The 26,087-nt window shown below is 58.6% G+C and overlaps 2 protein-coding genes across 2 annotated transcripts; one reads left to right on the top strand and one right to left on the bottom strand.

The window, feature by feature from the left end:
- Window positions 1-1,718: 1,718 nt before the first annotated feature.
- Window positions 1,719-10,556, bottom strand: RAB5IF (RAB5 interacting factor). The gene is made up of 4 exons (XM_054845671.1): window positions 10,350-10,556; window positions 6,821-6,924; window positions 4,662-4,791; window positions 1,719-3,479 (listed from the first exon to the last, which is right to left on the bottom strand). The coding sequence occupies exons 1-4, from the start codon at window positions 10,482-10,484 to the stop codon at window positions 3,438-3,440; spliced, it is 411 nt and encodes a 136-aa protein (XP_054701646.1). The 5' UTR covers window positions 10,485-10,556; the 3' UTR covers window positions 1,719-3,437.
- Window positions 10,557-14,912: 4,356 nt separating this feature from the next.
- On the top strand, window positions 14,913-24,322 carry MYL9 (myosin light chain 9). Its single transcript, XM_054845898.1, has 5 exons — window positions 14,913-15,064; window positions 16,126-16,199; window positions 21,864-22,067; window positions 23,209-23,370; window positions 23,594-24,322. Exons 3-5 carry the CDS (start codon window positions 21,884-21,886, stop codon window positions 23,764-23,766), a joined length of 519 nt encoding a protein of 172 aa, XP_054701873.1. The 5' UTR covers window positions 14,913-15,064; window positions 16,126-16,199; window positions 21,864-21,883; the 3' UTR covers window positions 23,767-24,322.
- The last annotated feature ends 1,765 nt before the right edge of the window (window positions 24,323-26,087 follow it).

Genomic DNA, 26,087 nt, shown 5'->3' on the forward strand with positions numbered 1-26,087 from the left:
CCTCAGCGGCATGCTCCCAGCCCCAGCAGGCACCACTGGCTTTAAGGACGTCCCAAGCACTGTTAAAGACAAGTGATGTCAGCAACATTCCCTGGCTGGACAAAACCCACAGGTAACAGATTTACATCATGCTGCATGCTCAGCCGTCGCCGCCGCAGAGCTGCCCTGTGGCGGGCAGCAGCTGTTGTAGCTGGGGTCTGCCAGCTGACATTGCCAAGACACACGATGCCCAGCTGCACAGCCACCTCTCAACACCTGTTAGCACATCTTTGCACCCGTGCCATTTTTCCCTTTAACAACAAAAGTAACTTGTATTAAAGTTTTAACAGATATCCTGCTTGAAGCCCAAGAAAGACCATGAGAAATTTTCTCTGCCAGCTGCACACCAGAACACAGTTGCTCCTCCCCTCAGATGAGGTTAGGCCAGGGAACATCTCATTCTTCTTCCCGCCAGGGACTGGCTGCTTCTTGCTGAAAGCCAACATGATGTTCCTCCGGGTCTGCAGCTAGCAGCGAGCTTCACAGAGCCTGCAGGCAGCGCAGCCTCTTCTCTGCACCATCATGCAGACCCCGCAAGGATGCGGCCTCCTGGTGGAACCGTATCCTGCCAGGCATTGGCTCCCACAGCTCAGCTCTCCAGCGCAGGAAAGACCTTTTTCTCCCCGAGGCGCTGCTCCATGGTAGCGCAGACCCTGCACCAGCCATTGGTTTAGTCCCCTGCCCTTCGAGGAGAGGGGAGTGCAGAGCAAGCACGCTCTTGTGCCAGTACCCAAACTGCTGAGGACAGAGGTGCTGCCCAAGCCCCTGTTCCCCCCACGGCAGTCCCTACTCCTGTCAGCAGCTGCTCTCCTGTCCTCCTAGCGCTCAACTTCATGCTCTCTGCTAGGCCATCCCTGTGTCAATCTCTCAAGTCTCTCCCTTGTTTTTACAGTGCTCATCATTGCAAGGTGCTCAGCTCCATTCTACAGGCTGCCACATGCCCTTGAGCTTCTTAAAATTAACCTCATTTCTTCAGGGGCAGATGCCATAGCTTTAGTTCTCTTGGTGACCAGCACTGGGAATACCTGCTTCTAGCCATTGAGGTACCCCTTAAAAGAGAAACCTTAAGAGATCTAAAGCTTGCAGCTGAGCAACTGCAATCACTAACTTATTTACCAAGAGCCTTCAGGAGATCTAGAGACCAAGTTCTCTTCCACATGGTCATGATCCTGCTCAGCAGAGGATCCTCCTGAACTCAGGTTCCACCTTAGCTTTCTGCCACTAGAACTGCTGGTGGGACTGCAGACAAGCAAGGAATAAAGCAAAGGGGCAGGTAAGCGACTCTCCAGCTCTGTGCTCTCTCACTCTGCGCGTTTTACAGCAGTGCTGGACGTCCTGCTCTGGGCTCCCTGCAATGCAGCCGTGGCTCTGCCAGGATTGCGTGTCACGGGGCAGGGACAGCTGCTGAAGGAGCAGGACAGCTTACACAGAGGCAACACTTGGCTTAACCTGCTTAATCACCCATTAAAGCACGGACCTAAGCATTAGCTGCTACTACTACTACAAATGCTTCTAGGCCCTTCTAAAAGTGCGGGACTCAAGCCTGCAGCACAAGAGACCTGAGAACCCCGAAGAGCTGCTGGCTTAGTTATTTACCAAAAATCAAACCTCTTAAAGGAATCCCACACTCCCACCATTTTACAAAACTTCAAAGACTAGAGGATACAGAAGCTGCACAGTGGATTATCCAGGTGACATTTATTAGAGCATTTCAAGTATACAATGATTTTACAGATGGCTGTGAGCAGCTAAGATGCAAACAGATGCCAGTAGGAAAGGGTGACCTAGAACTATCAGGCTATGCGATTCTTGTAGGAAATTAATGCTTTCAGCTGAAAGAAGAGGGGAAAAAAGGTATCAACTAAAAGATTGAGCAAGTTTGGGGATGGGGAAGAGAAAATAGAGTTTTTCTTTGAGATCACTTACTTAAATTGGCAACTCACAAGTAGCAGAAGCTGTCTGCTATTGCACTCTTCCCTTGGTGTCCCAAGGACCTAAAGTAGCCAGGTGTGGTTTTTTTCCAAGAACAGACAGTGTTTTCCCTAGAAAGGCTGGAGGCCCGCACCGCTGGGTGATTCCGCAGCCCTAGCTCAGCACTTAGAGATGCAGATCCCTGGCTTTGCATACTCACATGCGAGAACCAGGCTGTTGGACTTCCATCGGCGAGGAAGCAATGCAAGAGCGCACTAGAACTATCAACTCCTCACTATAAGGCAGCTTTAGGTCAGGACTCTTTTTGGGTGCCTGAGCTGTTTAGAAAAGCAAGGACCATGTGGCAACAAGACTACAAGGTCCTCTGACAATAATGAGGACTGTGCGTGTTTCCCAAGAACTATTTCTGAAAGACATGTCCTTAAAAATATCTTAAAGCAGAGGCTCCCCCAATGATGCACAAAAAGGGCATGACTAGGGAGGAACCGAGCTATGACGTGATAAACTCATAAAAAGCACCTCACAAGCCAGCGGCTATGTACTTTGCCTGATTTGCAAGTTAGTAATTCTGCATTGAAGATAATAGCTGCCTCAATTGTGTCTCAGTCTCCTGCATTTATACACAAGGAGCAGTTGAACTCAAGAGCTTAAAAAAAAAAAAAAAAAAGAGAATTTAAATGCTTAACATTTAAAAGTGTATCTCCAGAATGACTGTCCTTCAAGACTACTAAGCTCTGAGGTATGCAATGGTAACTTAGTAGTCAGGCTAGCAGAATGCAGCAGTTTCTAAGCCTCCTGAATACAGCTTCGTTAACCAAATGAATCACAATTCTTTCTAGTAAAATTGCTTAAAAATGTGTCTTCAGCAAAGACCATTTAAAAATTCTGGTCGACAACTGATTTGCAAGTAAAACAAAAAATATTAGAAATGGTAACAACACAGTCTGTTTAATTAAATCAGATCTGATTACTACAAAAACACACTAAAGACAGCCACTCAACTCATATCCTGGATGCTGCAGTGCCTTTCTCCCACGTACCCGACACCTGCTTTTTAAAAACTGTTTGTCTAAAGGACAATAATGGAAGACAAGTCAGGATTTAATGACAGATTTCAAACAGAAGGGCATACATACATTAAATTAACAGATTCAACCGTCGGCACACAGGAGTTTGATGGAGTTACTGGCTAGAGTCACAGAAAGTTCCAAATCTGAACAGTCTTGAACCACTTCCAAAAATTCCAATGGCTTTTTAATAGTTCCAACGATTAACGGGTATATAAAATGGAGACAGACTTCTCCAGCAGAAGAGTTGGGGCTCTTCCAGGCTAATCAGACTGCTGGTACACAAGGGAGTTGATTTGACTTCCCCCACCTTCCCACCAGTCCACTAAAGACTATGATTTGTTAAAACTTTCTCGATTTACTGACGACTGATTTAACAGGTAAAAGTTGCAGACTGTGTCAATCATAGTGGATGGCAGTATAGAAGATTATCCAAACAACCTGTGGAGATGAAAGGAAGTGAATGTTATTTTGATGCCTCTGGAGATGGTTCAGACACAGAAAACAAGCCCTGCACCTTGCTCTCAGTAGAGGGCTGCATTCCAGCTTTGAGATGGTCTCAGAGAGATGTTAGGATCACCAAGTGCCACAAACGGTGGCATTCAACTTGCTTGCTTTCTGGGGTGACTAATCTCTCCACATTAAAATCCCACCACAGTCCCTCCAGTGATTTAGAAATACCATCAAAGCAAGTGCTAAGCATATTCGGAGCAATTCAGAGCCTGTATTTGTGCAATCCCAAGCACACCTACAGGCTGGGTGGAGAATGGATTGAGAGAAGCCCTGAGGAGAAGGACTTGGGGGACAGGAAGCTCAACATGACCCACCAATGTGCGCTGGCAGCCCAGAAAGCCAACCGTGTCCTGGGCTGCGTGTCCAGCAGCGTGACCAGCAGGTCGAGGGAGGGGATTCTGCCCCTCTGCTCCGCTCTGGTGAGACCCCCCTGCAGTGCTGCATCCAGCTCGGGGGTCATCTCAACCCTGAGTGCTCCTGGAGGTCTCCCTGTGGCACCAGTGTGGTGGGGATGAAGCCTCTTGTCACAGATGAGTGAGGGTGCTGAGCCCTGGCACAGGTTGCCCAGAGAAGCTGTGGCTGCCCCTGGCTCCCTGGCAGTGTTCAAGGCCAGGTTGGATGGGGCTTTGGGCAACCTGGGCTAGTGGAGGGTGTCCCTGCCCATGGCAGGGGGTGGCACTGGATGGGCTGTGAGGTCCCTTCCCACCCAAACCAGTCTGGGATTCTATGACTTGGGGGAGTGGAGTAAGGGAAAAACAAAGACAGTCAAACCAGCAGTTTGGGTGTAACGAGTTCTAGTTGAAACTGTACCAGGATATCTGGGACAGAGGATGGGAAGATATAAAAGGTAAGCGGTTGATGCAGAAGCATAGCTGCCTGTCCCTACATCCTTTCCTACAGAGAAATCCCAGGCATTAATACAGTGTTTCATAGCCAGTAGCCATCAGATTTCGGGACTTTCTTTCCCAATCAACTCCACTTACTAGATGATGGTAACATATCTTTCTTCTATCAGTGCACCACCTCACCTGCTTTTCTTCCAGGTCTTTTCCCTCAGAAGGTGTACCAACACAATTCACTAATCAACTTAGAGAAAGCAAAAGGCATTACCAGAAACAGTGCAAAAGATGTCATGAATCCTTCCTTTGTTAGCTCCCACGTCCCGCCATACTCCTCCTCATCTATCTGCTGGAAGCTGCTGAAGTAGAGGTACAGAACACCAGCATTGATCAGGCAGAATCTGGAAGAAAGAGAATAGGAACTGTCATTTTGGTGATGCAGGGTGCAGGCATCCAACATATCATACAGCAACGTAGCAGTGAAATGTCCTTCATCCGCAGCAGAGAGGAAGCAGAGAGGAACACCATTCCTGCAACGATTCCCAGGCAGCCGGGTCACTTCCTCAACAGAGCACCCCAGGTCAGCCTGCTGTAGCACGCTAGGTTTGGATGAAGTTCACCCTACAAGGCACAGCCTACTCTTAGTAAGGCTCAACAGATGGCAGTCAAAAGCTGGAAACATCAGCAGATCTGCAAACCCTGCAAGTTTTCCTATCCTGCAGATCAGCAGCAGTCCTGCTCCCACACAGAATCCAATTTCCTCGTGTGTGCTACTTAATTTGAGGCTGCTAAGAGGGAAGATTGTTAGACTTTGCTCATTGTTAGAACCCTGTTAGCATCCCATTACCAAACGCAGCGACTTAGAGATGAGAGCCAGAGCAGACTCAGCCCTCAGAGCCATAGCCCTCGGGTTCAACTCGAGACAACTCAGCACTCTCTAGTCTGTGCCAACAGTTACGCTGCAATGGAGAGAAAAAATGTCACCTCCTGTTTGTCCTTAGACACATTTGGCTTTACACCACCCCAACTTAGGGCTGGGGCAACCTGGGAAATGACAGGTACATTTCCTGGAAAGAAGGCTGGTGCAGGAGGGGCAACGTGGGAAGATGTATGCACAAGTTCAGTGACTGGCAGTGAGCCGTGAGCAGCTGTGTGACTGCAACCACACAGAAACCATGCACACAGTTCTAGAAGCTTTTTGTTTTTCTGCTGTACACCAAATCACTTTCATTTCTTAGTAACATTTAGCACAGGAATTGGCTTAGGTGCCTGAAGGCACCTTGTGAATTAATGGATGACTAAGTAAGAACAACACTTCTCAGCTACTCCACATCTGTTACTGGGAGCACTTTAGATTTAACCGTTTGCATGTAGCTATCGAGCTCCTGTTGGAGCATCTCTGCTTTACAGCCTCTTTTCCCTAAATGTCAAACTTTTTTTTTTTTTTTTTTTTTTCTCTCCTTAGAGACACTTACTGCTACTCCCTCCGCTTTCTTGCCACAGCCAGGACACTCAGGATGAGGGACAAGATGACAAGTCAATTTTGCCTAAGCGAGGTCGTGAGCTTGACTACACCTTGACTAGGCAGAGCCATTTGCAACCGGAGACTCCCCAAAGCAGACACAGTGTCTCCCCACGCCCGGTGTTCAGAGAGCAGGGCTGTGTTTCCCATCTCTGGTGTCCCTCCAGAGGCTTTTAGGCACATGCCAGGGCCAAACAAATTTTCATTTCATAACTCAGAGTGCTCACCGCCGCCTTCGGACCGCTGCTGAGAGGTGAGCTGAATCCGATGGGGATCCAATGCGTATGCACCCTTCTAGGCACTGCCTTTCCCCCACACCACGGCCGAAAGAACAACTTCAGTGAGCTGGGAGCGCTGCAGGAGCGCTGCCAACGGTGCCGCTTCACCTGTTTGTTACCTACAGTCTTTGGTGCTGTGAAGAAATCTTTTCTTGTTCAAAGAGAAGCTGTCCCTCTTGTCTACTAACAGAACCTCCTCTCTGAGGAGGGCTCCTGACTCCAAGAGAAGGGCTACTACACCTTCCCCTCTATGGGCCGTACTTAGGTGGCCACAGTAGGCACCATACTCATAGCCCCTATTCACACATGCAGGAACAGGCTGTTTCACAAGTCAACTGAACCTCTCCTTCCCTTCTTCTACCCATGCTCCCTTTAACAATAATAAAATAAATAATAATTTTAAAAAGTACTAATCAGGCTGAGGAAAGAGAAATGCTGATGAAGACATGTTATGATTTGTGTGAATTTCATGACAAATAACAGTCCGGAATGCAATGCTGGCTTTAAGACACATGGTGGACAGAGACTGCGTTTGGGCAGCTCGTTGTTTATAGCACAACTTTAAACCAGACACCAAGTAAAGTCCAAATGTGGGAAAGTACATGAGACAGAAAAGGAAATAAACCTTACACTGCTATTCCCACGAATCCCTTCAGTGGAACTACTCCCCAGATGATTCCCAAAATAACTGCAATGATCTGCCGGAACCAGTAGATCACATCTAAAAATTCGTCCTGAGGAGATAAAGCACAAGAAAGATTTTGGCATTTACTATGTTTCCTTTTTTTAAAGCATTACACAATTAACAGGTGAAAATTTCACACGCTGAACACTTAATTTTCCATTTGAAGTATAAGATATTGTGCTCAGAGCAGATGACAGCAGCTTGTGGCATCACGCACCCTGGACTTCTCTGCTTCCAAATTAAATACATGGCTTTGTCCTCCAATGGGCTAACTGCAGAGGCGAACAAGTATCTAGTCCTCTTTTTTACTAAAGATTAAATTCTATACAAATTCACTGGAATAAAAGTTTAAAGCACCATTTACGCTTCAAGACTGTTATAGCCACCCTCAGCACCCCAGGCCCTCCCCTGCACAGAAACAAGTGCTACCAGTAGCCAGTACTCACCCCAACTCCAAACCATAAACCATATCACAGAATCCCAGACTGGTTGGGGTTGGAAGGGACCTCTGGAGACCATCTAGTCCAGCCCCCTGCCAAAGCAGGATCACCCAGAGCAGGTCGCACAGGATCATGTCCAGGCGGGTTTGGAATCCCTCCAGAGAAGGAGACTCCACAACCTCTCTGGGCAGCCTGTCCCAGGGCTCGGTCACCCTCAGACGGAAGAAGTTTTTCCTCATGTTCAGATGGAACTTCCCGTGTTCCAGTTTGTGCCCGTTGCCCCTTGTCCTGTCACTGGGCACCACTGAGAAGAGTCTGGCCCCTTCCTCTAGACACCCACCCTTTAGATATTGATAAGCGTTGATCAGATCCCCTCTCAGGCTTCTCCAGGCTAACCAGCCCCAGCTCTCTCAGCCTTTCCTCATACGAGAGATGCTCCAGGCCCCTCACCATCCTTGCAGCCCTCTGATGGACTCTCTCCAGTAGTTCCCTGTCTGTCTTGAACTGGGGAGCCCAGCACTGGACACACAACTCCAGATGTGGCCTCACCAGGGCAGAGCAGAGGGCGAGGAGAACCTCCTTCGACCTGCTGGCCACGCTCTTCTCAATGCACCCCAGGATACCATTGGCCTTCTTGGCCACGAGGGCACACTGCTGGTCATGGAGAGCTGCTTGTCCACCAGGACTGCCAGGTCCTTCTCTGCAGCGCTGCTTCCCAGCAGGTCACCCCCACCCTGTACTGGTGCCTGGGGTTATTCCTCCCTGGGTGCAGGACCCTACACTTGCCCTTGTTGAACTTCATTTGGTTCCTCTCCTCTCCAGCCTGTCCAGATCTCGCTGAATGTCAGCACAGCCTTCCAGCGTGTCGGCCACTCCTCCCAGTTCTGTATCGTCAGTGAACTTGCTGAGGGCACGCTCTGTCCCCTGTCCAGGTCAGTGATGAATATGCTGAACAAGACCCAACCCAGCACTGACCCTTGGGGCACACCAGTAGCTACAGGCCTCCAACGAGACTCTGCACCGCTGATCACAACCTTCTGGGCTCTGCCATTCAGCCCGTTCTCAACCCACCTCACTGTCCACTCACCCGACCCACACTGCCTAAGCTTGCTTATGAGGATGGTATGGGAGGCGGTGTCAAAAGCCATCTCACACATACTGCAAACGCATCTGCATTCTTTCAGAGCAGCAGAGAAGCGGTCATTCCTGTTTGTCCGTAGGGCCAATACAACTGTACGTATTGCAGCTGGAACAACGCTGACTCATGCTTTAAATAAAATTCACTTCTGCTCGCATCTGTTTTGTAGCCTCCCCAAGGCTACAAATCCCCTTCGTGATTTTACCGTAGTACGTGCAAAGTTGTTTGGCTCCATGTGGAAGACTAGAATCCATGTCGGATAAGGTCATTTCTCTCAGTCACTACATTTCTCAGTCATGTTAGCCCACAGTTCACATCCGATTGCATCAAAACATTGGCACAGCCTGTCATTGCTGCCCTCACTGACTCTGAAATTCCTGCCCAATTTGCCAGAGGGGATTGAGGTCAAGTACAGGAGACCCTCATCAGTTCTGTGAGCAACTGCAAGCAATAAGAAAAAAGCGTCAGAGATTCACGTCCGTCCTCCAGGGAAAAGCAGGGCAGACTCCGCACCTTCTCCACGCTGAAGGCAAAGCCAGCAAACCGGGGAGCAGACGTCCTGCTCCGTCCATGCGGCCGCGTGCCCAGGCTGCGCTAGGGATACGGCAGGAGCTGGGATGCTGCAGAGCACCTCATGAGTGTGCTGCTGGGGGGGGCGGGCACTGACCAGGAGCATTACAGCACACGGGAGATGTGCCCAGGAAAAAGGCCTCACCAGCGCTAAAACCACTGGGAAGTCTGTGGCTGACAAAGGTCTGCGGGCAAACACGAGCAAAGCATGCAAGTTGAGCACAGACGTGAAATTCTGTAGAAACCAAATCTCTTTTTTCACATGAGATGGCGAGGCCAGGAACAGCAAATCAGACTGCAAACGGCTAAACAACTGCCACGACGTTACTCTTCTGTGAGAACATACCTGCGCTGTGACACTGCAACGGAGAAACTCGCACGAGCCTGTTCCGGCTGCTGCCCTTTCCCTTCAGACCCAACAGGTCAGCTGGATTTACAAATATATTTTTCCCCTGACTTCTTAAAGTAGACTACATTTCTAGTTTTCTTTTAATTACGGAAAGGAATATTTTTTTTAATCCTAGAAGATCTTAATCCAAAAGCTAAATTTAACTGAGGTATCTTAATATAAACGCAGCTTGTGTTTTCTTTGGCTCCATACCCAAGCGGCAGAGAAGAGCTGGGTCTGCTGCAGGCCCCAGTACAGCAGATGTGCCACATCTGCCTTCAGGAAGAACTCAGAGGGCAAGTTCTCTGGGTAAAAAAGGCCACAAAAGCATCGCGCACCGGTTGCCCAGCGTGGGAGTCACAGCTGATTTACCGGGGAGCGCTGCCTTTACCCGGGACGGCTGCCAGACAGCCCCGGCTCACCCAGCCCAGACACCCGGCTGGCCCCACGGCCCCGGGAGGGGCAGAGACCCGCACAGGCTGGAGCGCGGCAAGCCACGCGTGTTTCCTGCAAGAGATATTTAAACACACCCGAACAGGTGCCAGCCCGGCCCCGCGGGACCCTTTCCCCGCACCCCTCCGCCGTCCTCCGAGCGGGCCAAGTCCGCCCTCAAACGCGCCGCCGCCTCCTCCTCCTCCTCGTCTCCCCGAGCCCCGCCCGCGGCGGGAGGCCGCTCCTGTCCCGTGCCAGCGGAGCCTTCCCCGCCACAAAGCCCGGCGCCGGGGGACAAGCGGGTGAGAGCCCGGGGCCGGGCGGGCAGGTCGCAGGGGGCAGCGGCACCAGCGACCGGCCCCGGTACCCCCAGGCGAGAGCAACCCCCCCTCCTCCCCCCGCCGACCCGCGAGGGCTGCCGGCGGAGTCACGCCCGGCCCCGCACCTCACGGGACGGACGGACGGACACACCCCCCACACACACACCCACCCCGCCGCGGCCCCACCTTGTCGTGCCAGGCGGAGTCGCTGCGCAGCGCCTTGCCCCACACGGAGCCGCGCCCGGCCGCCCCGCCGTTGGCCACCGCGTGCTGCTGCGCGTGCGGCGGCTCCTCCCTGCGCCGGGCGCCGCTCATCATCATCCTCCTCCTCCTCCTCCCTCCTGCCCGCCCGGCCCCGGCCCCGCCGCCGGCCCGGAAGCGGCCGCCGCACACCGTCACCCGCCCGCGCCCCCGTTCCGCCAATCGCGGCGGCGTCTCGTGCCACACGTGACAAAGACGAGCGCCGCTCCCCCTACGGCAGGGGAGAAGGGACGGGAAGGAGCGCGGCGCGCGTTGGGCTCGGGGGCGGGGCCGCGCCGGGGTGGGCGGAGCCTGGGTTCGGGGAGGGAGGGGCCGCGCCCCGGGAGCCCGCCCGCTCCCTGCGCACCCTGCGGGCCCGGCCGGCGGCTGCTCTGCCCGCGGGACGTGCGGCGGGAGGCCGAGGAGGGGCCCCCGGGGTGGCCCCTCGGCCGGGCTCCCTCCGCGCTGGGCCCGGGCGCGGGAGGTGCGGGGGCCCGGCGTGAGGGCAGCGCCCTGGCTGGCAGCGGCCGTGAGGGGAAACGGGCCCGTGTCGGTTAGCGGGCGGCCTCGGGCGCCGCGCCCGGGGATGCACCGGGGAAGGGGAAGGCCTCGCAGGGCCGCTCCTCCGCGGGCAGGCGGGAGGCAGCCCCCGGATTGTCCCCGCGGGTTGGCCGGGCAGGGGACACACGCGTGAGGCGGCGTGCCGAGCCGAACGGCCGCACGGTGCGGCAGGAGACCCGGGGATTCCCGGGGCACAGCTTCCCCTCCTTGCTGGGCGCCGCACCGCACGTTTCCATCGCGCTCTGCTCTCGGCTGAAAGTCTGGAGCCACGCTGTGAGACTCCGTGGGTCCCTCCTGCAGGACGGGAGGCGTTGGGAGCACCAGAGCCTTTGGAATAAAACATGGTTGCGCAGGGCACTGCAGCACGTTGTCTCTGGTTATTCAGCAGCCAAACATGCGTCGTCTGCAGAAATGACGCTCTTGGAAGTGCATGCAAATAAAACAATCATGCGGAGTGCTAAAGATTTGACTATCATTTTATATTCTTGCCTTACAAAAGCCATGGTATTCCATTTACAACAGTTGCGTTCCTCGTGAAAAAACATGTTTGGAATTACTTCATCAGCACGGGGGGTTTGGTTGGGATGGATTCGCTATTAATGTCTTCGGGGTGTGCTTATGTGGGCGGGGGGCCGGGAAGGGCCTGGGTTTGTGACAATAAACGATCCAACTTCCTGTGTGGGTGTGGGTCTACGTACCTCCTGGTGTGCGGCCTGAGGAGCAGTTCAGCTCTGCGGTGCTGGGGCTGCTCAGCATTGCTGGAAGACTGTGATCCCGCAATGAATCCTTAGTGGTGGTGAGGCCTGAGCCCCGCAGAGACCCTCGCGCGGAGCCCTGCAGAGACCCTCTCATGGAGCCCCACAGAGACCCTCTCACGGAGCCGGTCCCTCCTCGTTTGCCCGCTGGTGCTGAGGCGTGGTGAGGTCGCTGTTTCGTTTCCCCATGAGCAAACCCCGGCCCCGGGGTCCTGCACAGACGCGTGACCTGCTGAGCGTCTCGGGAGTCTGACGGCTCTGGTGGCAGCACAGCCACCTCGCTGTTGGTTCCAGCAGGACCCGGGAACCTTCGGGCAGAGTGGACTTACCTGAGCTGTGGGTGTTATCACAGAGGGAGCAGGCAGACGAGTCCTCGTCACACACCTCCCATCGCTTCCAGCTGAGCCCCTGTAATTTCAATAGAGCTTATGCAAGATACCGTTGGACTCCAGAAGGATCTTGCCCTGCTCCAGCAGTCAGGCCCCCGAGCATGTGTTCGACCCCTTGGGCATTGGCCACAAGCCAAAGGCTGGTCCAAGTCAATGGCCCCCTGTTGCATTAGCAGGAAGGGGACACGCGGTGGGGGGGCCATCACTGTACCTCTGGCAGGACCTTTGCCTCTGACCCCCCTCCCCATGACCGGGCCCTTCGCTGAGGGGCCGGGGCTCATGTGCCCCGGCTCTGGCCTTGCTCCCGGGGGGCTCAGGGCACGGCACCCCCTCCTGCTCCGGAGTGTCTGACGGACACGGGCACTGAGCGCAGGGGGAGGCAGCAGCTGCGGGACCCCGGGGCTGATCTCTTCCAGGACTTCAGGCTGTGTCCTCGGCACGCGAGGAGTCTCACTGTCCCCAGCTCCATGCTCCTGCCACCGGCCACGTTGCAGGGGTGGAAGGACCTTGCACAGTGATGAGACACCTGGATCAGGGAACTGATCTTAAATTCACCTGCTAAAAAAACCCCGGGTTTGTTTTACTCCGTCTCCATTGCCTGATCCACTGCCCAGTGAGAAAAGCAAATTAAATTGGGGCTTGACAGAACAAGGAGGGGGCAGGAGAGGTGCCAGAGGATGTCATGGGGGTACAAACAGGCCCCTGCCTGGTAAGGGGTGCGTATTGGGCGGCACGTGGGAGTGGGGGAGAAGGGTTACGTGGGGAGCCCTGGGCACAGGCAGGGGAAGGTGGGACGGGCTGGATGAGGCTCGGGGAGAGCCCGTGGGGCCACATGAGGAGGCCTCAGAGGCTGCAAAGCGTGCGAGGAGCTGCCACGTCCGTCCTGCCCCTCTGCCCCAGTTCCCCCAGCCCAGGGCACGGCCTGACACCTGCCCAGTGGCCAGGAACCGGGGCTTGGTGAGGGACACAGCGGCCACCCCAGAGAGGCTGGAGGGGGGGTCTTGCCTCCTGCCAGGCTCCCGGGGACCACCTGGACGCAACTCGGGCCGGGCCTTTCCTCCAGCACAGAAAAACCCGGGACCAGCCTCGGAGTAGCAGCTCGGGCTGCCTGACTCCTGCCATGTGTTCTTTTTTTTTCCTTTTTTTTCTCTTTCCTTATATTTTTGTTAAAAAGGCAAACCTCCTTGGGACCCCCTGGCCAGACCATGGGCACAGCAAAGGCTCTGTGCTCTCCCTGGCTCCCCCCTGCCCCAGCACGGCACTTGGTGGCGTTTCCATCCCCATCTCTACATTTGACCTGATTCCTGCCCAGCACAGCCTCTCCTGTGGAGGGGACGCAGGCAGACACCTGCCTCCAGTGAAGGCTGAATGACCTCCGCGGCTGCCCGGAGGAGGCAATGCCCTGGCAGGTTTTGTCCAAGCAGCACGGGGGCATGGTTAGGATGTCCCCAAGTCTGGCAGGCTGTTGGCAGAGCAGGTCACTGGTCTTCTGAGCTGGCGGGAACAAAATCTGTGTCCTGGGCAGGGTCTGGCCAGGCTGCTGGAGGGCATGGCTGTTGCTTTTGCATTGGTGATGGAACAGGTTTTTTTCTTTTTAACTGTTGTTTGTAGCAATGCCCCACAGGAGAATGGCAGCTTGGATTAATCTGTGTCACTGCTCATTTCTGCTCTTCACCTGTGCTGCTGTGAGTGCAGCCCACGCACTCCATGCTGTCCCCTCGGCACAGCTCTGCCACGCTGGGAAGTTCCAGGGGTGACGGCAGGGTATGCTCCTCGTCCTCGAGCTCCCACCTCTCCGTGGGCAGCGACAGAGCCAGTGGCAGTGCCTGGGCAGAGCAGTCCCGCTCGGCTGCCTGCTCCAGGGTTGGGTGAATCCCTCTCGGAAATGCTCCTCGTGTCTCCGTCTCCCACTTGCCTTGCCCCTCTGCAGGCTGAATTCTGGCCCCAGCATCGTGAGGTCCTGCAAACCAAAGATAAATCCCCCAAGTTGATGTCTAGGGGGAGGCATCCCCCTCCCGAGGGGGAATCCATGGGACTGGGAGCTCCTCTTGGTGACTGCAGGGCTGGGATGTGCCACAGGGTTGCTGATGGGAAGGAAGCGTGAGCAAGTCCTGCTGCCCTGGAGAGGTGTCCCAGGACCGGTGCCTGTCCTGCCCTGGGTGGAGGGTAGGAGCTCCCCATCCCTGCTCGGGAATGGGGCAGGTCCCTGGCTGGTCTCTGCTCCAGGCCCTTTTAGAGGACCTTCGAGGGGCTGGTTAAGCGGGTCCTTCGGGGGCTCGCAGCCCGGGGCAGAGGCAGGGCTCAGCGCTGACTGGCGGGTCCCTCTGGCCACCGTTCCCTTTGCAGCGTGTCCCACGGGGCCGTTAACAGGGGCTTTCAGCCAGCCTCTGTGCGGCCTTCCGATGCCCTCAAGGCCTCTCATGGGCCACTGGTCCACGGGCAGCCCCATGCCTGCTGGCAGGGACCTGCCCCCGCCACGCTGCCGCAGCCAGAGCTGCTCCAGGAAGCCCGGGGTGAACCACCACCTGTGGGCCCCTGGCTGGAGTCATCCGTGGGTGCCCACAGCTCCGCAGAGCGCGGCGTCTCTCTGTGTCACCAGGCTGGGAGGCGCAGGGATGCCCACGGGGACGCCGGGACGCGCCAGTTCCCAGCCCCCGGGCGCCGCCCCGAGTTGCGCATCTCCCCGCGGGAAAGCGGACACGCGTGGGCCGCTCCCGACGCCCTTTCGTCTATATAAGGCTGGGAGCGCCGTCCCGCCGCCCCGGCCCCGCGGCCCCGGCCCGCCGCATTCTTCTGCCTTGTATGGGCCGGGCCGGGCCGGGGCGGGGACGGGCCGGGCCGGGGCGGGCGGCACCGCCCCGGGCCCCCGCTGCCCGCCCGCCCCTAGGGCCGCGCCGCAGGCCGGGCCCCGGCAGAGCAACGCCGGCCGCCCCGCAGCTCCCCCGCTCCGGTCCAGGTGAGACGGCTCCGCCGCGGTCCCGGCCCCGCCGCTCCCCGGTCCGCCGGACGGCACGGGAGCCGAGCGGCCACGAGGAGCGACCGGCACGGGAGGGAGAGGGCAGCCCCGGCGGGGCGGGAGGGACCGGGGCAGCCCCGGTGGCGTGCGATGGATGGAGCCGTGGCAGCCCCCAGGGACGGGGCGGGATGGACCGGGGCAGCCCCGGTGGGGTGCGATGGATGGAGCCGGGGCAGCCCCGCCGGGGCGGGGTGGAGCCGGGGGCAGCTCGGGGCGGGAAGCGGCAGGACGGGAGGGGACGGGAGGGGACGGGAGGCAGCAGCCCCCGGCCGCCCCGCCGTGCTGGAGCTGGTGCTGGGGTCAGCCCTGGGGAGGGGGTGGCACAGCGGTAGCAGAGGCCCCGGTGGGTCCCTGCCAGACACCCCTCTGCCCGGGGAGGCCTCTCCGGGGCCCGGCAGGGATGTCCCAGCTAGGGGAGGCGAGGATCGGTCTTGAGCAAAGCATTTGGTATCTGTCTGCAATGACTTGGAGCTGGGACATCCCGGCTTCCCTGGGATGGCAGCGGCGCAAGAGCAGTTCGTGCAGCCCGTGGCTTCACCCGCCTCTTGGTTTGTGAGAGCTGTTCCTGTCTGGAACATCTGCTTTTCCCCCCAAGTCTTTTTGCTGACGGCCAGAGCCAAGATCCAGATGCATGCTTGATGCTCCAGAGATCTCCCCAGTGACCTGTGAGCAACTTCAGGCAATAAACTGTTGTAAGACAGAAAAGCTTTATTTAGCTCATTTCCCTCAGTCTTAAACACAGAGGAATGCTGTGTTTTGTTTAGCCTTGCCCATGAAAACTTGAGGTCCTCTTGGCTTTCCTCCCCGTGTGCCCTTTTGGTACAAAATGTTACGACTGTGATAAAAGCCAGGGAGGCTCTAAAACATGGATGTGTAGGAGAAGGCGAGAGCCGAAGCAGCATTCTTTGGAGCGGAACATCCCCAAGTGTCAACAACCACCGCTGCTGACCAAAGATGGTTGGGTTTCTTCAGTCGAATTTTTTTCCTTTCGTCCCTGGCAGGCTCTGTGCGGCTGTAGGAGGAGTTTGTGGTCACCTCCCCCTCTGAGGCACTGCGGCCAGATTCCCCCTCTGAGGTGAGTTCCTTAATTCTCCTGGGAAAATATCAAACCCAGTGCAGGGCATGTTATGCTGGTGGCCCAAGGCCATGAAGACCTTCTGCCCCATGGTCCTGTTTCCCAGCCTCCCCGGGCATCAGAAGGGCACTGGGTGCTGGGTCTTTTGCGGTGATGGTGTCTGTGCACGGTCTTCTCGTGGTGGCCGCAGGAGTTGCGCTTTGGAAGGGTTTGCGTGTGGCACATGGGCACGGTGAGGTCCTTGTCCCCTGAACTTGGTGGGAAGGAGCTAGCCCAGAAACTGTCTGCCGTGCTGCACGTGGGCCTGGCTGGGTCCCCGGTGTGCGGTGGGAGCTGAAGGAGGGCTGGGATGAACTCTCTCCTGGGGGCTGTGGCACACTTGGCTCTGGCTCCCTGATGCTGCCCTGCTCTTTCCCGTCCGCACATGAAACCTGCTCGCCGGCTTCAGTGCTGGTGCCTGCGGTTGGTCTGGGGACACAGCCCAGGGCTCGGGTTCTGCTTTCCCCTCGCCTCCAAACTCCCTTTCCCACATCCACCTCTAATACGGCCAAAAAAGGAGCAGAACAGCAGCCCGCCTCCATTCCTGCAGCACTGAGCGGGACGGGGCTCCTCCCGCAGCTGCTGGTGCCTCTGGCCGGCAGAGCGGCTTCCCCGGCACCACTTGGCAGCGGGGACGGAGCTGAGCAATGCCACATCCCGAGGGCATCCTGTGCAGGGCTGTGCTGGAGGAAAGGCACGGTTTAACAACAAATTAGGCAGGGAAGATGAGCTGCTCCCTGCTCAGTCCTCCAGCACACGACAACCTGGTCCGTGTGTCCCGCTGCCTCCGGAGGCGGGATGCTCACTCCTGGGCAGTCCTGGTGCTGGGAGAAGTGCCTGGCAGACAGCAAAGCTTTACGGGTGGAAGGATGCCCCGGCTGCAGCACTGCCCTGCAGCCCCCTGTGCCGGTGTGGGATGCCGCAAGGTGTCACCCACGCTGGCCCCCGTGCCGCCCTGGGAGAAGGGATGGGAACTGCTGCCTGCGCTGGCCTGGACCCCTGCGGCGCTGTAACGTGTCGAGCTGTGGCTGGCCGTGCGTTGTGGAGGGCCAGCGCTTGCCCGCCAGTAAACAGAGCTGTGTGGTGGCTTGCCGGTGCTAGCAGCTAATTTTGGGGAGAGCCATTGGGCAGAAATTTAACCACAATCCCTCTGAGGGGCCTTCGTTCACCCTGCGGGGCTGTCCTCTGGGGCAGCCCGGGCTGATTGAATCGCGTTTTCCCTACCCTGACCAAAAGCATCCAGCAGATGCACATCATGCATCTCGCTGCTGGGTTCTCGTGGCGGAGAGGAGCTTGCTGTGAGCAGGAGCTGATGTCCCTCCCGGCTGTGCTGGAGATCGCAGGGCAGCCCCATGCCATGCCAGAGCCTCACGGCACTTTTAAAGGTGGCTCCTGCGGTTGCATGGACGGCTCTGGAGGAGCCACCCTTGGGGAACCCTTAGCAGCACATCCTGGGTGATTGGAGCTTCTGAGTACGTGGGAACCCCCCGGGGCCTGGGGACAGGCTGCCGCCACCGCAAGGGGAGCTGGCCCGTCCCCTCCCTGCCCGGGCACCCCTCCTTGGTGCCAGCCAGACCTGCCACAAGCCCGCTCATCCCGCTGGCCCAGCAGCAGCTCCTGCTGCTTTATTTTTCAGCTGGGACAGTGAGCTGGAGCAGCACGGGAGAAGTTGCGGGGTAGGGAAGGGTGGAAGCGGCAGGAGGGAGGGGGACCGGGACGGGATGGGGGCCGCCTGCCCTGGCAGCGCTGCAACGTCCCTTTGCCTTATCCCACCCTCCCCAGCACCGTCAGGAAGCAGCACCAGGATGGAGTTGCTCATTTGGTTTTTACCAAGGAGGAAACACATGGCGGTTTATTTTTCTGATAACTGTGGGTCTTTGATCTTTCTCTTTAAAACTAAACTGGTTTCTGTACTAACTCAGGAACTTTTTAAGCCAGCCTCGTGGCCCCTTGGGTCTGACTCTCAGGCGAGGAAGGCACAAGCCCAGTGGCGCAGGAGGCAGGGAGATCGTCTCGGCAGGAGCGGTGACAGAAGGACGAGGGAATAAGGACAGCCGGTGATGGGGCGAGCGTGGTGACCTGATTGGCACATGGCTTTGGTGCCGGGCTGGCTGGGGTCTCACCCCCGCACTGACCTCCTCAGCTCTGCTGCCTGCGACCGGCAGCTCCTGGGCTGGGGCGGCGCTGGGCTGGGGCTTTCAGCGGGGGGTGGCAGGGCAGGACCAGGCTCCGTGGGTTTCCTTCTTGCCGAGGAGGAAGCCAGGGGTTTGGTGGCTGCACCAGTTGGCTCAGCCGAGTCCACCCCAGCATGCAGGGCGTCATGGCCAGACACTCCCTGAAACGGCCTGGGCATCGGGATTTTGGGAATCCCGGAAAGCATGGGCTCGAAGACCAGGGGAGCGCGGCCATCGAGCCCCCGTGCAGAGCACAGATTGCCCCTGTTGAGTCACGCCTCGCTGCAAGTCACTTCTGTCTCATGCAAGAGGCACCTTTCCCCGCACCGACCCAAAAAAGTCTCTTCCCAAGTCCCAGCCAGCCCCAGAGGTCTGCTAACAGCAGAAACAGAATGATTAGGAGATGACCAGGCCGAGGTGGACCTTGGGACCAAGCATCTTTCCAGGGCATATTTTGGATCAAACAGCAAAACCACGTGCTGCCAAAATCGCACTTAATCCCCCTAACGAGAACCATCTCTCTGGAGAGGGTGCCAAGCCGCGCTTCTGCTGCTGGTCACAGCTGGGGCAGGGTAAATATTTGGATAATATTAATTCATGTGGTGAGAGCAAAACTCCTGCTTATTTCTCTAATCTTCTGCTAATAATTCTGCTAATAATTCGGTGTGTTTTGAAAGCCGAGCCCAGTGCCGTGGGCCAGCGGCAGAGCTTTTATTGCTGGCTCTGGCCCAGCACAGCGAAGTTGTGGTCCCCACGCCGCTGCCGGGGGGATGGTGACGGGCGGGCAGCGCGTGCCGGCGTCGAGCGGGGCACGCGGGAGGAGGCTGTCCCGTTGCAAAGAGCTTTACGGTGCAGCAGTGCTGCAGGAAGAGGTGTGCTGGGGGGGGGTGAGACCTCCAGCCGTGGGCATGGCTGGGCTCTCCAGTCCTGCTGCTCTCCTCCGCTGGCTGGTGACAAACGTCTCTTTCCTGGTGGGCACTGGGAAAGGACCGGGCGTCTGGGGGCTGGCGGGGTGATTTGATGGCTGCTGTCAGGCGCTGGGCAGCTCAGGGCAGCACAGGGGAGGGGGCTGGGGGCTGAGGGTTTCCATCCCAGTGCCTGCAGCCACCGAGGCTCGTGGGGGATGAGGGGGGGACTGTCTCCTGGGGGACGTGGAGCGTGTCCCCTGCAGATGAAGGGCCCAGCTTGGACTCGGTGGGTGCTGCCAGGCTCCCTGGTGTGGTGCACCGGTCCTGCACTGGGAGGGGAGCGGGTGTCGGGGTGGGGGGAGAGCCCCCTGCCCTCGCTGAGCTTGGCTGAGCACCGTGGTACCGGGCAGCCCTGCCAGCACTGACACCGCGGCTGGGATTTGGCGCTTACCGGGACGTCCTGCCGGCACAGCCCAGCTAGGGGAGCCTGGGGACCGCAGCAGGGTGGGGACCCGGCTGGTGGCTGCTCCAGCCCCCACCTCTGCCACCCCTTGAAAGAGGGATAGCAGGAGGGGAGGGAAAGAGCCGGAAAGCAGGTACGGTCTGGGGAGGGCTGGCAGGAGCCGTGCGGGCGCAGAGGGCTGTTTGCTCTGCCCTAGGCCGTGCCAGCGCCGGGGTCCCGCAGGGAGGGATGCTCCCCAAGGCCCTGCGGCCCCCCTGGCTGCAGCAGCTGGGAAGCAGATCCTGGAGCATCACGCCCAGGGCGGCCGGGCCAGGCAGGCGTGGTTGCTGGCACGCAGCTCGCTGGTGGTGCTGCTCTGTGCTGCTTCATGCGACGACGTGATGCGGCTCCTTAACCGCCCCGTGGCCCCTGCCGGAGCAGGCAGGAACCCAGGCAGCCCCGCTGCCCACCGTGGCACGGAGCACACCGCAGAGCAGAGCAGTAATACTCTGCTCTTCCCCCACAGTTTTAATTCATAATCCATTAATTTGACATTGCCCCCCACCCCAGCTGCTCCCCATGCCAGACGCTGACCCAGATAGGGAAACTGAGGCACGGGCCTGCATGCGAGGGAGAAATGGCTGTGGCGGAGCCACGAGGGCTCTGAGCAGCATCTCTCCCTTGGACTGATCTCACCCCAGACTCCTGCAGGGCCGTGCTGCCCTGGTAGCCGGCACCGTCCCTCTGCCAGGCCGGTCTTTGCTGGCATCTTGCTGAGTTGTGCTTGGCAGGGTTTGACTGGGAGAGGTCTGAGCATCCTCCTCTTGGGCAACATGGGTGGTCGCTGGGGGTGCTGAGCACCCTGTATGGATCCCGTTTGGGTCCCCAGCACCCATGGTGCAGGGTCTTTTAAATACTGACTGCATCCTGTGGCCTGGCAGCATGGGGGGATATCACCAAACCCCTGCTTGGAGGCTCCGCAGGGGCTCGGGTACCATCCTGGAGTGGGAATGGGTGCTGTGCTCCAGCCTGGCTCTGCTGGGTGCTCTGTACGGGCTGGGAGCAGGGCCCCCCTTTGAAAGACCAGGTTTTCCTGCCCTGGTCCTGCCTCGGTCATGTTTGGGGTCTGCGTGGTCCCTTTGCCATTCCCCGTGGGACACGCGTTGCCCCAGCCGTGTCCCCAGAGGAGTGTCCATCCCACTGCTGTCCCCCTCTTTGCCCCTCCGGGCTGTTCCCTTCTCCCGGCATTCATTACCTGCAACAACAGCACCAGTCCTCAGCGCCCCGCAGTCCTGGCATTGCTGGACTGCTCTCCCCCCGCCCCGCAGGGGCTCTGCAGCCCCCAGCAGCCCCCCAGCCTTCCCTTCCGACCACGGCCGGGCCCTTCCCGTGGGCTCCCCAAGCAGAGCAGGGAGGGAGGTGGCGAGCGGCCTTTGGCCGGCCGGACCCTGTGGTGGCAGGAGGTGGGATGGACGGAGGGGGAAGGGAGGCAGTGGTATGTGAGGAATGTGCCCGGAGCAGATAACCCCTTCCCGCTGGGTGCTGGGTGCTGTGCCGAGCCCACCTCCCACGGACCTGGCTGGGGGCTGCTTTCGGGCAGCGAAATGGAGGATGTCGGGGAGAGCCATCGCCCCGGGAGCTGGGCTGGGGAGGGCCCTGCCAGAGGAGGAGGGCAGGCCTGGGGGGGCACCCGTCCCTATGGCCCCCCCGGGACTGACGGCAGTGGGGGGATGCTGGGTGCTGGGCTCGGCACCTCTCCCTGTGCCCGGGGCGCAAAGGGGACAAGGCCGCAAGCAGGTTGGGGGGTTTGGGGGCCGAGGGAGCAGGCAGGAGCCCTGCCTGCAGTCCGGGGGGCCAGCCCTGGGGAAGGGGTGCAGTGAGCGCTGCCTGCGCCTGTGACTTCCCAGGGGACTCCCTGGAGCCTGAGTCTCACCTGTCCCCGTGTCTGACCCTGCGACCGCCTTATCTCACTGTTGCCAAACTGTGTGGCAGTCAGGGAAACTGAGGCACGGGACCGGAGGTGCCAGGAGTTGTGTGTCCCTGCCTCTGCTCTGCCTGCCCCCCGCCCTCCTGACGCTCCTGCCTGCTGCCCTGCTCCTAGGTACCACCCCAGCTGCCAAGATGTCCAGCAAACGTGCCAAAGCCAAGACCACCAAGAAGCGCCCGCAGCGCGCCACCTCCAACGTCTTCGCCATGTTCGACCAGTCGCAGATCCAGGAGTTCAAGGAAGCCTTCAACATGATCGACCAGAACCGCGATGGCTTCATTGACAAGGAGGATCTGCATGACATGCTGGCTTCCCTCGGTGAGGAGATCCCTCTCTTGTCCCTCCACGTGTCCCTCAGCCCCTCTGCCCTCAACACCTCCTCGGCAAGTGGGGATTGCCGCTGAGGGCCTCATGCCCCTGGTTGAAGACCGGCTCTGGTGGGATGCCATTGAGGCACAGCCCTCCCGCTTTGGCCCAGCCTGATGCTGGCTGCAAAATCTGGGCGGGGGGATTTCTCTACTGGCACCAGTTGCCTGTAGAAGGTGGGTTTGTGGAGGCACCCAAGGGCAGCAGCTTGGTGTGTTGCTCTTACAACCGTGCACACTAGAAGGGAAGAGACCCTTGGGGTAGGAGCAACCACCAGCCACAGCCATTGAGTATTTGAGTGGTCTCACCTCAGAATATCGCCTGGGGTCATTCCCTGCGGGACAAAGCCCTGCCATTGCTCTCAGCCTGGGTGACAGAAGAGGCCGGTCCCTGTGCCGACATGATACCTCAGCTAGTTGAGACTTGCAAGTCTGGCCGCACTTCCCACCCAGAGCCCGTTCTCCTTCACTGCAGGCCATGGCTCCCACCTCCCGCTCCCTGTGGGACCTCCACGGTGCCTCGGGAGGTCTGTCAATGATTGACCTGGCAGCCAAACCTGTTCTGGAGGTCCTGCCTGGCTGGGGGGAGGACCTGCCTCCTCCCCATGACTGTAGGTCTAGGAGCAGAGAGGGGCCAGGCGCTGGGGGCACACGGACCTCAGCAGAGGAGGTTAGACCATCCCTGGTGCACCCGTGCAGGAGCAGTGCCAGGGAGCACAAGGGTCCCGTGGGGACATCGCTGCCCCTCTCCTCGGGTGGTGCTGGGCGTCAGCTGCCAGGGGAACGGGGCAAAGCCGCGGGTTCAGTTCCCAGGAACCACCAGGTGAATTCCTGCACCTCCCTCGAGGCTGAACCTGCCAGAGCTTGGTTACAGGTGGCCTCCGGCACGGATTAAAGCGCGGGGAGAGATGCTGAGGGGGGAGCACTGGGCACCGCGGAGACACCCTTCCCTTGTTTGTGGGGTGGGTGAACGTGGGCCAGCAAATTCATTTGCAGCGACAAACCCTGGCCGGCTGGGTGCATGGGCTGCCCTCGGGGATGGGTGCTGGAGGGACGCAGGGCCCTGTACCCACACCCCTGCCTGTGTCCGGCAGGGAAGAACCCCACCGACGAGTACCTGGAGGGCATGATGAGCGAGGCGCCGGGGCCCATCAACTTCACCATGTTCCTCACCATGTTTGGGGAGAAGCTGAACGGCACCGACCCGGAGGACGTCATCCGCAACGCCTTCGCCTGCTTCGATGAGGAGGCGTCAGGTACGGGCACTGCCTGCACGGCCCCATGCTGCCGGCCTGGGCGCTTTGCCCCTCGGACACACAGCCAGGATGAGGGCTGCGGCCAAGTCCTTGGGGACAGTCCCCGAGCAGCTCCGGAGTGGGAGAGCTGGGCAGGGGTGTCTTCAGGAGCGGTGGGGAAGGTCCTGCCGCTCAGCCCTCCCACAGTGTCCCCCACTAACGCCACCCCCTGCCATCCCTGCAGGCTTCATTCACGAGGACCATCTGCGTGAGCTGCTGACCACCATGGGAGACAGGTTCACCGACGAGGAGGTGGATGAGATGTACCGGGAGGCGCCCATCGACAAGAAGGGCAACTTCAACTATGTGGAGTTCACCCGCATCCTGAAGCACGGGGCCAAGGACAAGGACGATTAGAGCCCGGGGTCACTGGCCCCTTCTGCCTCCTCCTGCGCACGCCCCCCGCCCCTCGGCCCCCTTGCTGCCCCACAGCAGGCTCCCCCCATGGAAAACACTTCCCAGGACCAGCACCCTGCATCGGGTCACGCTCGGAGGGGAAGCGCTCCCGTCACTGCGTCGCTGTGTGCCCATCCATCAGCCCCAGACCTCCCCTCCCACCCATTGCCTCTCCCACCCACAGGCTCGCCCCGCTGGGACCCCCAGCCTGGCTGTGACCCCCCCCAGGCAGCCGTTGACCACCTTGAAGCCACCATGCCGCTGGTCCCTGTGGCTGGGGTGGGCATCCCGGGCGAGCGCTGGCCTGCGGGGATTTTGGCTGGCTTGAGTCCAAGCAATCCCCATCTTGGGGCCGTAGCACGGAGAGAAATCATCTCTCCCCTCTCCTCCTGCACTCCCCTCCTTCATGAAAGAAAACCCGCTTTGTTTCCTCCCTGGCTGTTTTATGGCTTTAGAGCCTGTGATGTGAGGGATTCGGGAAGCCGAAGTGGCGTATAAAACCTGATGGGTGTGATACGGAGACGTGCTGTGTGTGGCTCCCTGCGGACTGGCACCGAGCTGTGCCGTGCCGTGCCGTGCCGCGCTGCCTGGTGGGTTTGGGCACCACATCTCCCCACCTTGCTGCCGTTGCTGGCTGCGGCCCCTTCCAGCGGGGCAGCCTGTTTTCGAAGCCAAATCGCTCCCAACCTGCGTAAAATCAGCTTGAGCATCATTGTCCACCTGTGCTGATGGGGTGAGGGCTGCACTGCTCTGCCCCCATGGTGGGGGGCTGGCATAACTCTGGCAAGCTGCTGGGCACACCCCCCCATCAGCTGGTTTGGGGTCCCAGGGGCTTGGTCACCCTTTTGCGTCACCCTGAGCGGGCAGGGGTGGGGGGGAAGAGACAGGGAGGGCAAGAAATGGGGAGAGGGGGTTGTCCCCTCGGTTTGGTTATTTATCACCACCCTGGCAAGGGTGTGGGAGAGTGGGGGGCTCCCACCTTGCAAAGCTGCTGTCTTAAGTGCTGCTTGAAGTCAGCCCTTCTCCCTGCCCTGGAAGGGTTTCCCTCATTTCTTTATTTAAAATGGGGGAAAATGTGACAATGAACCCACAGAACCTGGCAAGGGCACGGCGCGTGCCGGAGATGCTCCCAGCACCCTGGGAAAGCTTGGACGGGGTCTGTGGGAGCTCCGTGAGCACGTGCTGGTGGGATCCGAGAGGTCAGCAGCCCCATCCGTGCTCAGAGACCTGCCAGGCCCAGGAGATGCTCTCACCTGGGAGATGACCCACGGTTTAACAGCTCCTCCTTGGTCTCGGTGATTCTATTTCCCAGGCTCCGCCAACACAAGGAGAGATGAACTAAATTATCAGAGGGACAGATGTGAAAGGCTGAAAACGTGCTCTCCCGGGGAGCTCCCCAGGGTCATGGCTCGTGCTCTGCAGCAACAGCCCCAAGCCAGCCCATCTCCAGGCTTGCAGATGCCAAGCTCCTTCCCTAATTCCCTGCTCTACCAGGGAAAAAACTAAAGTTCTCCCACTTCCAGAGCAAAGTCCGAGACCTGAAGGCTGCCGGATGGCAGGATGCTTTTTAAAACCCCCTTTGCTGGGACGCACACCAAAGTGAACGTCCCACAGACGTCACTTTGGGGCAGACGGGTTGATGCTGGAGATAAACCGAGTGGTGAGGGAAAGGGCCTCTGGCTTCTGCAAGGTCTCTTCAAACTGTCTTGTGGAGGCAGCTGCATCCAGGAGCGATGTTCAGCCCCACTGTCCCCCAAAGGATCCGCTTCTGTGACCAGCACGGGTTCTTGCAGTGTTGGGAGAGGGATGGACTTGGTGGACGGCCACCACCAGCCGCAGGCACTGCTGGCCCCGGGCAGAGAGCTGCCAGATGCTCCAGCGTGGGGCTTTCAGAAGCGCTGTCTCAAGCAGCTACTAAAGCTGCTGTGCCTGAGCTGGCCCCTGCGCCGGCATGGCCGTGGTTACACTGCAGGACTCTGGGGAGAGGGCATCCTGCAACCCTGATGCCAGCAAAGCAGAGGAACCCTGTTAGTGGACACTGGGGTACTTACGGGAAGAGTAAATGTGGCCCTTGCGGAAGGGAGTCCTGCCTCCCCCACCTCCTGGGGCTCGTCGCAGGTGGATCAAGAATTTATTTGGGTGGCAAAGATGGGGCTGTCTTGCAGGACTTCAGAGGCTGAGTGGAAAGCACCGAAATGCAGGTGCAGTCGTAGGTGGGTTGATGGAAAGTGAAGCACGTGGGGAAGATCAATCCTGAGTTCACAGGTGAGACAGCAGGCTCC

This window comes from Grus americana, chromosome 17 (assembly GCF_028858705.1).
Source record: "Grus americana isolate bGruAme1 chromosome 17, bGruAme1.mat, whole genome shotgun sequence".
Taxonomy (NCBI): Eukaryota; Metazoa; Chordata; class Aves; order Gruiformes; family Gruidae; genus Grus; species Grus americana.